At 38.3% G+C, this 10,574-nt stretch overlaps 1 protein-coding gene across 1 annotated transcript in view; it reads right to left on the bottom strand.

Annotated features, from left to right (window-relative positions):
• The window catches only part of LOC107097610 (contactin-associated protein-like 5), a gene marked incomplete at its 5' end in the record, with an annotated part of 76,286 nt that overhangs the window by 7,159 nt on the left and 58,553 nt on the right, over positions 1-10,574 (bottom strand). Inside the window, one exon of the mRNA XM_015394816.1 lies at positions 10,443-10,511. Within this exon, the coding sequence (XP_015250302.1) occupies positions 10,443-10,511 (69 nt within the window). The remainder of the gene's footprint in view (positions 1-10,442; positions 10,512-10,574) is intronic.

Raw genomic sequence — 10,574 nt, 5'->3', positions numbered from 1 at the left:
TCCCTGTAATTATTACACACTGTAGCTTTAAAGAATGTGACCAGCTCCTTCTATAGTGGTCGACCCGCTTAGGAAGATCACCTAAACACAAATACTAGCTCGGCAACAGATGAAATTGCAGCTTTGTTAAAATTCCGATATTGTAATAAATGGAATTTCTGGATAAATTTAGTGTAAGTATCTGCTCATCTAATTATTACATGTTGCTCTACTCTTTGTGAGCTTTTCTAGAATGAAGAATCTGAACCAGTTGACTAGTTCTGTAGTAAATCCCCAAAAAGTTAAAAAACAATTCACTGGAATTTGTTTCCAAGCTTGAAGACGTTTCGCTTCCCATCCAGAAGGCTTTTTCAATTCTTGGATGGGAAGCGAAATGTCTTCAAACTTGGAAACAAAGTCTAGTGGATTGTTGTTTTTTTTACTAGTTTTGGAATGACTACGAGCTTGATGACAGATAATCTTCACCAGCGTTATGTAGTAAAGGCTGGTACACTGGAAAAACAATATAGAAATAAGTAACAATTTCTTAAACCAAGTGTATTTAGCCTTCATTTGAGTAGGTTAATGACATAATTTGCCAATGGAATGAGTATTTCTACTATTAAAATAAGATAAATATATATTATGCACTTGAAATAAGACAATGAAATTGTGTTTTCTTATTTTAAATGTAAATTGTCTTGTTCCATTGGCAAAATGAATCTTTTACCCCCTCAATCCAAGAAGTAATGCTCTTATTTTAAGAAAAAATTACTTTGATTTTTTCTAATAGTAAAGGTAGTGGCATAAGGGTGACATGAGCCCACCACCCCCCGCCTGTTTACAGTGCCTAACGGACCAGGGGTCCTCGTCTAGATGTAAAAAAAGGGGAATGGGAAGGGAATTTGAATTTCTGCACTTTGCATGCTGGGTCCATCAGACCTTACCCTGCTCAGTGCAGCATGTACCCAATATTCTGAACGACTCTGTGGTATCGTGTAGCACAGACTACAACCCCAGCATGTAGAAGAAGAAAACTCAGCTGTTTTCAATATTTTCAAAGCCTCTTTGTCTTATTTAAACGTTACAGTCACTTCTGTTCAGATGTTTTAAACAAATCTGTTGATCATATTGACACTTATGGGCACAGTTATAGGATGTTTCTAGATGTTTCTATTTGTGCAGTCCCAGTGTTCATAAGGATACTGTAAGAAATCCAGTATTTGATTAAAAGATTATTACCTAGCCTTGCATGTTTGTTTGTGCTATATATTTAAAAAACCCTAATGATTTAAAAAAATCTTTCTGTAATTTTATACCGATTCATTCATAGTAATTAATACTTTAATTGCAGCCTTAATTCAAAGACATTGATGGAAAACAATGTATATGAATAAAAAACTATACAATAGGACCAAACAGAATCATAAAAAAAAACAATGTAATACAAATGTTTTAGTCAAAGTGCTTTATGATAACAAGGGTTAACTGATCTGTTTGATCCTGAATGGATTAAAAAACTTACACTTTAGCTAAAATGATCATTGGGTAATGAATATAGAATTTAAAAAATACATAATCAGTTTCCCTCCATCTTCAATTCCATGCAAGGTTTTGGCTCATGGGTAGAGCATGATCAAGAGAAAGGTGAGAGATCAGCCTACAGCTCCAGGGGAAGAGCTAGTTAATGATCTGAAAGCAGCTGGGAGCACAGTCACCAAGAACACCAACGGTAACACATTATGCTAATAAAGCATGGGAGAAAGAACTTTGGTCAGAAGAGAAATAAATTGAGCTTTTTCTGCATTGACCAAACCCATTTCATTTGGAGGAAAGGATGCAGTATGAATGGAAGGAAACCACACATGACCACTGAGGTAGAAGTATTATATGTTTTTCTGAGAGGTACAGCTGTCAAGATTAAAGGACTAATGTCTCAGCATGATCTGGAAAACTAATCCATGCGTTTATTTTTAGTCGAATTGATTACTGCAACGGTGTTTTCACAGGTCTGCCTAAAAAGTGAATCAGACAGCTGCAGCTGATCCAGAACGCTGCTGCCCGTGTCCTTACTAAGACTAAGAAAGTAGAGCACAGTTCTGTTCTGTTAGTCTATAAATCTCTGAATGGCTTAGCATCTAAATACATCACAGACTTGCTATCAGTGTATCAACCCTCCAGACCACTCAGGTCTTCTGGCTCCAGCCTGCTCTGCATACCTAGAACTAGAACTAAACATGGAGAAGCAGCATTTAGTTCGCATGGTAGTAACCCCTGGAACAAACTTCCAGAAAACTGTAAAAGTGCGGAAAGCCTGAGTTCCTTTAAATCAAGACTAAAAACACATTTGTTTAGGATTGCCTTCGACTGTTCTAGTTAAACAGTTCAACTAAACCATCATTAGTTCAACTTTTTTATTTTCTTTATTCCAACTGTTTTTAATATTCTTTTTAGTTTCTTCATTTTTTATTTAATTTAGTTTATTTATTTATTTTTTTTCTACTTGCTTTGATTCTGTTTTATTTTCCTATATTTTAATCACGTAAAGCACTTTGCATTGTCTTTGTACTGAATTGTGCTTTACAAATAAATTTGCTTTGCCTTGCCTTGGATTCAGAGTCCAATAAACTGGGTTCTTCTAAAACCAATGGAAATTTTCAGAGCAGTGTGAAAAACCTAATGACTAGTTGTAGCAAATGTCTTAGTGCTGTGTCTGTTGTTAAAAATTAGAAGTCAAGTTTTGATACAGGATTAAACTCTTATTTCACGCTTCGATACTTTAAACTGATTTTATAGTTTTATGCAATGCACTTTAAAAAAAAAATAGATATTCTGTCTCTGCTCTTCTGGGTTCAACACCAAGAAAATGTTGAAGTTGTGCTTCTGTTCATGTCCCTATAGTATACAACAATAGTAATGCTACTGTTACTATTACTACTACTACAAAAACAAAACAATTATAATAATTATTTCATGTTGGTTATTCTTATTGATCCACACCCTGAATGACTGGTACCAATGGTGTCTATGTCAGGAGGGACCCAAACCCTTACTCTATATACAGGGCTGATGAAGCGCAAGTTGTCGAAAACAAGCACGCCTCTTCTTTTCTTTTTCTGGTGAGACTGGACTAATGCTAATCAGAGAACAGGGGGTTATATTCACCTTAACCTTAAGTTCTCTTCCATGGAATTTAGTTTATTTCTCTCACTATGGAAAAAATACAGGTGTCATGTTTTGCCATTGTCTGTTTAAATGACAACTGTTCCCAGTGACCAATCAGAAAGGGTTCACATCATGAGAGCTTCCAGGAAGGACAAAATTTCCTTTAGCAGGAGCAGTCACATCAAGCTAATATCTTTTTTATAGCGTCGGGTGAAGCTTGGCATGCAGCTGCATGGTGCAATAATAAGGCAGAGGCCTTCCTGTGATAGAGGTTTTCCTGCTGTGAGGCTAGTCCTTCTAGGTTTCTACAGATTCATTCAGGAGCATCCAGTTGTCCTGGTCTTATCCATTCCATTTAAACTTGACCAACAAACTCTCGGCTTCATGGCTGCATATTTAACATAAAGGTTCAGGAGGGATCTTTGTGGGCTTGCTATCTTCTACTATAGCAGGATGCAAAAGGTTGATCACTCTGGACGATTCCTCTGTTGAATTAAACTTCTCTTTTCCACTACTGCCACATACATGCTTAGTATTAGGGATTGCTGCAACGTCAACATCCCCAAAATAGCAACAGTTCACAGTTTTTAAACGCTCACCACTGAGTTCTGCAAGTCGATGACTTAATGCAATATGCAGGATAGAAAACATTTTAACCAACTTGTCATAGTATTTAAATATATTGACTCTGGGAAGTGCTTTAATGGTTCATCCCATGCTCATATGATTAGGGGCCCACATCCACACAGTGGTGTGGTCTACCAACAAATGTAGAAAACCTTAAACCATTCTGACTAGATGATCTGGTTGAATTATCTCTGTAAAGTCCCTTGAGATGACACTTGTAGTGAACTGGCACTATATAAATAAACTGAATGGAAATGGGCTAGCCTGTGCCTGGGGAAACACCAGAGTGCATACACTCATGTATTGTATCCTCGTGACATAAGGAACTTTAGTTAGTTTAGGACTTTCCTCAATGACACCTATGAAAACCTAAGTAGCTATAATTTGCCATCAGAGTGTTTGTCTTATCTCTGACCCTTTCACTGAGTTGTGAACGCTGTCAATTGACAATTTAGTTTAGTGCATTATATTATATTAAGAGGTGGGCATAGATAATTTTTTAAAATAAGATTGTAAGCATGAATAAGATTACCTATGTAAAGTAAAGGAAGGCAGTTCCAAGCTGGCATTGATAAGGTGTACAGTAACACCGAGGTAGTTATAATTATTGACAAAAATCCAGTGTTCGACAGTCAGTGCTAAACACTTCACCTCGACCAACTTCTCATCTTTTGCAGCATTCTCTGCTGCGTGCTGGTCATTGTTTTTTTTTTGTGAGTTTTTTACGGCACTAGTGGCTCGTTCTTTCTGACAGGAAAGGGGGTATGAGAGAGGGGGAGAGACATGCGGCAAAGGACCAAAGGTCAGATTCGAACCTGGCTCGGCCACGTCAACGACTAAGGCTTCCGCGTGCGCTAACCACTGTGCCACCTGCATGCCAGGTCATGTATTTCATGATAGTTCACCTCGGAGGTAGTTTGTAAGATGGCTCACCTGTGGGTGCCTGGTGAACAAGCTCGAGCCCATCATCTTCAACCACGCTGATAGGCGTTCTTAAAAATATATTTCCTTTAAGCAAACCCGGCAGCTTTATAGCTGCATCCATGTTAGCATGTCTGGTCGATGTGTTAACATTAGGCCTGCACACAAAATTGATTCGTTTTCGCCCCAGATATACATCTGCGCCAGATGTACTTCATATCCAACTGAGAGAATAAAATAACGCCAATTTTTTTTAAATCGCCCAATGGCGGTCTGGCGTTAACGAAAAATAATGGCACACCAATAATTATATTATATATCATATTGTGGGAGCAGTGATTTGCAATGCTGCCTTGCAGCAACAAGGTTCTGGGTTCGATTCCTACCCAGGGGTCTTTCTGCATGGAGTTTGCATGTTCTCCTTGAGCATGCTTGGGTTCTCTCCCGGTACTCCAGCTTATAGTCCAAAAACATGACTGTTAGGTTAATGGTTAACCCAATTGATGGCTGTTTGTCTGGCGACCTGTCAAGGGTGTACCCCGATTGTTGACAGCTGGAGATGCACCAGCACCACTCGCAACCCCGCTTGGGATAAGTGTGACAGTAAATGGGTGGATATCATATTGTATCATATCCATATTAATAGCCCCTCTTGGGGCTACAAATCTACATGGCACTGATGCCACAAATTCAGGGCTGAATGAATGAGGTCACATATAATTCCCTATAGTGAGAAACTCAATGCTAGGAAGGAGAACTATAGCAGCCCTATTCAGCGAGAGTTAGTTGAAGCAAAACCCAATATAACAAACAAACCTGCTGTTAAAAATCTAGATCTTTAAGCTTTGTGTAGTTTTTTCATCTGTTTTCCCCAAGCTGAAAATCATGAGAGAGGGACAGATGTCAAGTAATGTTTGAACAAGTTACTGTGAAACTGTAGAGATGTTCAATTGGTAAGGCCAATGCTTCTGTTTAGAGGTTATGACAACAATGAGGTCAATATTGATACAGGTTAACTGTGTCACTACTGTACTGCACTGGAGTTTTGAAAGGTCAGAGCACTCCTCACTATATTGGGCTAAAAACACAGCACACATACAATGAAAGATTTAAAAAGAACCCATGACCTTGGTATCAATATTATCTTTGGGCTATGCTTTCCACATCTCCCAACTGAATTAATGAGGTTAGGATGTCAACAGGTGTCTTCTTTTGTCTATGCTTCCATTCATTTTCAAGGCAATGATACTGACTTTTCTTGGCAGCCAATTTGGCTTCCAGTGGTCAGAGTCAAACAGCAGATATTGATCTGTGTTTGTCAGGTTTCTGCACACCTGTTAAAACTAATGTGTGTTTTTTAGGGTCTATAGCTCAATCCGAAGAAGGCAGCTCTCACATCCAACCCTGTGAAATTAATCTTGTAGAACAAGGTGATATTTACAGATTTTACTTGTTCACCTTTTTCATTTTATTTCTACATGCTGTATATTTAATTGCAATTGTAAATGCCTATTTTTTTTTTTACATAATTTGGCACAAATGCAGATCAGCAGTTTGTGTGCAAATACTTCCCTTTGCAAGGTACCACCAGCCAATAGGTGATGTGTTAAAGATTTAAAGAAGTTTCTAAATGCCAGTAAAGAGACATATAGACAGACATATATTGGCACTCGTCCTTATACTCTATCTCTATTGTTTTTCTCCAACCTAAAATTTATAAAAACATTTAGCAGCACCCTCAACACAACTTACAAGTTTGCAATTAATGCCATGCTTTTGTGTTGCATACACATCTTGTCACATTGCCTGCGTGATTCTTGGCGCCGCTTTGCTATGACAACTGCATCCATGATGGTGTGATACTCATTTATAATGAAAAACCACCTGTTCCAAATTTATTCGAGCAGATCTGTTGTAAATCCAAACAAAGTATCACTATGGATGCCATCTCTGGCCACGCATGAAGCTAGACATTTGCAGCTCAGATCCAGAATTTATGAGGTGGAAACTTCACAACAGATTTCATTGGCAGGTCATGAATGAATACTACCTTGGCTGAGGCCCTTCTTCGTTTCCTTTATCTACACGTTTGATCCACATAGACAACCATATTCATGCTCGTCTGAGTCGAAGGCTGTTCAAATGTAAATCACTTGGAGATAATACTGACAAGCAACAGTCAAGGGCAATCTTCCTCTAGTTAAAAAAATAGTCTTTATTTTTTACATCAATAAAAAAAAACTTTAATTAGATTTTGACTCACACTGTGCAACATATAATCATTATTTTCATTAAAGATGACATGATAGCACCGTAAGCCAGGGGTCGTCAATGTTTTCCAGGCCAAGGACCCCCAAACTGATGTCCAGATGGAGCGGGGACCCCCTAATTATATATATGTGGTGTGAATTGTGACTATAGGAAATGGTCCTATAGTCACTCTATTACATATGGAGTAATGTAACAAATGTAACAAATGTACATTTTGCACTGGGATTAATCTTTTCTAAAGTGCTCTTGATGGAAGAGGACGCTTTTTTCACTGTCTCCGGCTTTCTAGTCTGTGTGCCCTGCCTCAGCTGTGTCCTGTCTTCTTTTGGTGCCTCTTTTTTGAAAAAATTCAAAAGTGTGAATTATAGATATGGTCAGCTGGTCTCTCAATGCAATTGATCCATTTTCTTTTTTTACACAATAAGGCGGAACCCTCCTGTTCAGACGGGATGTATTTCTCCAGATACATAATGGATTCCTGGCAGAAAGAGGAGATATACCCCTGACCATGATTTCAGTAGAGGACGTAGAAAATGTGTAAATAACTAACTAAATAAATGTGTTTTTTTATGAGTATTTCAGCTGTATAGAGTTGGCGGGTGCCTGGTAAAATTCTGAAGATGTTGGTGGCTGTTCTGGCCATTGTGAAGCTGCCTGGCATGTATGAGGGAATCTGCAGAGCTATCAGAACTCAGACTCAGATGTTAAGGGAACAGAATCCTAAACTGCATGTGATCCTTCCACAGGATCACAGGCTGACTGCGGTTACCGGACTCAGAGTTAAAATGGTACAATCCAGAAGAATGTTGTGAGCTCAGATCTGGTGGAATGTCCAAGTATTTGTCTTACTTGTAATCGCCATTGTGAGACACCAGCAAAAAACTCTCAGGCTGGTAGAAAAATCAGGAGTTAGCCTAATACAAACAAGTTGTTTCTATTTGAAATCTGGCTCCCAGTGTATGGCCTTCGTCATATCTACTCAGCTCCCCTGGATGCTGCGTAAATATGACGCCCCTCTCCCTCCCTTCCCTAAATGCATCTATGAACTTGCTCCATGTGCAGCTGGTTGATGAACATTAAATCGTACAGTGAATTCTTTCCAGATGCTCTGTACAAATAATATAAGATATTATTTGTTTTCCTAGATGAAGGAAATAATATATATTTATTTCTCATATAACGATGTTGCAAGGTCATAATACCATAATTATATTAATAATGATTCAATGGTTTTAGCCTCCTCCACCTGCTTTAGAACAATGTGTTGAAATACTTCTCTATGTACATTTATGTAGAAAGTCTGTACTTTATAATTCAAAGACAATGGCCCTTGGAACAGTGCTTCATGGTCTTACTTTTCACTCACTCAAAGCACAAAAACAAGCATACTGGGATATAAACACATGTATGCATCACAACAATCTCCACCATTCCCCCTGCGAAATGTGTTGTATCTGTGTTGCTTCTTTGTGCTGAGTTTTTTTTTGCAATCTCCGTTTGTATCCTGCTAAAGATAACGTGTAAAATATGATTTTCTGTCTTTGCTCACCCATTCTTATTCTTTTGTCTTTTTTTCCCCCTTAACTGCAAGGGCAGTGCGTTTGATGGCTGCAAGACCTTGGATACCTCCCCTCCATGTATAATGTCTTTGTTTTGTCTTTTCTTTGATGGGCTGTACTACAACATAAATTTGAGCCTTCAGAAGTGCTTCTCCAGGCTGGATGATGAATAAAGACACTTTTAAATTAGACTTAGACAACTTTGATTTTCATTTTGTATACACAGAGTGTATACAAAACCACATTCTTTTTGTAAAGCTTTCAGGCAGTAAATGAGCAGCATCTTAGCAGTCAAGTGAACAAATCCATTTCATAAAGTGCAGCAGTGATCAAATGTAAACACTGTGGGAGAAAAAAAACATGCTGCAAAATGCATTGATATGGAAGTTCAGAGCATTTTAAGACAAATATATATGGTGCAAACGCAGTATTTGGGTTTGGTGTTATTTTGGTTTGGTAAATCTTTGAATGTAATCCCCCCTTAACCAAACTTTACACCTGGCTCTATGCAGGCAGATAAGTAATGTTCTCCTGGCAACTGCCAAACTCAGACTCATCCAACAGATTTCCAGATGGAGAAACTAAATTTGACACTCCTGAGAACATTTCTCTTCTGCTCTGGAGTCCAGTGGCAGTGTGCTTCACACCACTGCATCTGATACTTTGCATTGTACTTATTGATGTATGGCTTAGAAACCATGGAAACCCATTCCATGCTTTCTGCACACTGTTGAGCTAATCTGAAGGTTCGGAGGTTTGTAGTAAATAACTGCAGAAAGTTGGCGACCTCTTTGCACTTCGTCTTTCAGTACTTACTGACACAAATCTTTCAGTTTATGTGGCCAACCGCTTCCTGGGTGAGTTGTTGTCATTACCAAACGCTTCCATTGTCTTTTGATAGAGCTAACAGTTTACTGTGGAATGTTTAGGAGCGAGGACATTTCACGACTGGATGTGATGCACAGGTGGCATTCTATGACAGTTCCACGATAGAGCGACCCATTCTGCCACAAATGTTTGTAACAACAGTCTGCATGCCTAGTTGCTTGATTTTATACACCTGTGGCCATGGAAGCGATTGGAACACCTGATTCCAATAATTTGGATGGGTGAGCAAATACTTTTGGCTATATAGTGGTGCTCATGCCCTATATGCAGTTAAACTAAATTAAACGGAAATTGAACCATAATTTATAGTTTCTAAACTGCTTTTGTCATTACATTTTTCTGGCAATGCCTAACATTTACGTTTACATTTGGCCTTCATGCTACATCAATTTGCATTAACTAACTGGTGGATGTGCTCAACAATAAAATTAGATCTGAGGAATAACGTTCCACAACTGATTGTAAATGCTGTGTGATGTGATAATTAGCAGGGTTTTAAAGAAGCAGGAAGGAATGACATTATTTTCCTGCTGCCTGTGTTTTTGTTCAGCCTCAGTGGTTGCTCTATCAAAGTGAATCCCATCTCCATGTCGAACTTATGACAGATGACAAACTGTGGCTTTTATCTAAACCAAACAATAAGCCTCTAGGGATGTCAGATGCAAAGATAAAGTTCAACTAGAGTCTGTTTTAAAGACTTCAGTTATATCATGTGTCAACAAGCTTTTTTTTATTAGCGCAGGGTGGCTGTGGTCAGATTTAGATCTAACATGTTTTCCTGATCGGTTTCTTTACCAGAATATGAGAAGAAGTCTTTATTTCCCGATTAAACAGAATACTTTACTTACATTACAACATGGAATAAGACACTGCAAGCAGCCAGTCTGAAAATGAGCTTAAACTCAGTTATCAGGAGACGCAACAGGAAACATTAAGACTATGGGAAAATGAGAATAATAAACAAACAGCTGTGGCTCATTTTCAATTAACCAGAAAAAGAAAAAAAAACTGCAAAAAGGAGGGAAAACAGACCTGCTATTACAGCCAAATCCTTCTGGGCGTTGCTGTCACGCTGCTCCTTATCTTCATTTGCAGCTTGATCTGAAGAAGCATAAATCAGAAACAGATTCATTAATTATTGTCGTAAAGAAACGACACTGAATC

The sequence above is a fragment of the Cyprinodon variegatus genome, unplaced genomic scaffold (genome assembly GCF_000732505.1).
Source record: "Cyprinodon variegatus isolate N-32 unplaced genomic scaffold, C_variegatus-1.0 Scaffold710, whole genome shotgun sequence".
NCBI classification, from domain to species: domain Eukaryota; kingdom Metazoa; phylum Chordata; class Actinopteri; order Cyprinodontiformes; family Cyprinodontidae; genus Cyprinodon; species Cyprinodon variegatus.
The sequence above is the reverse complement of the archived record's forward strand: the minus strand, read 5'-3'. Positions and strand labels throughout refer to the sequence as shown.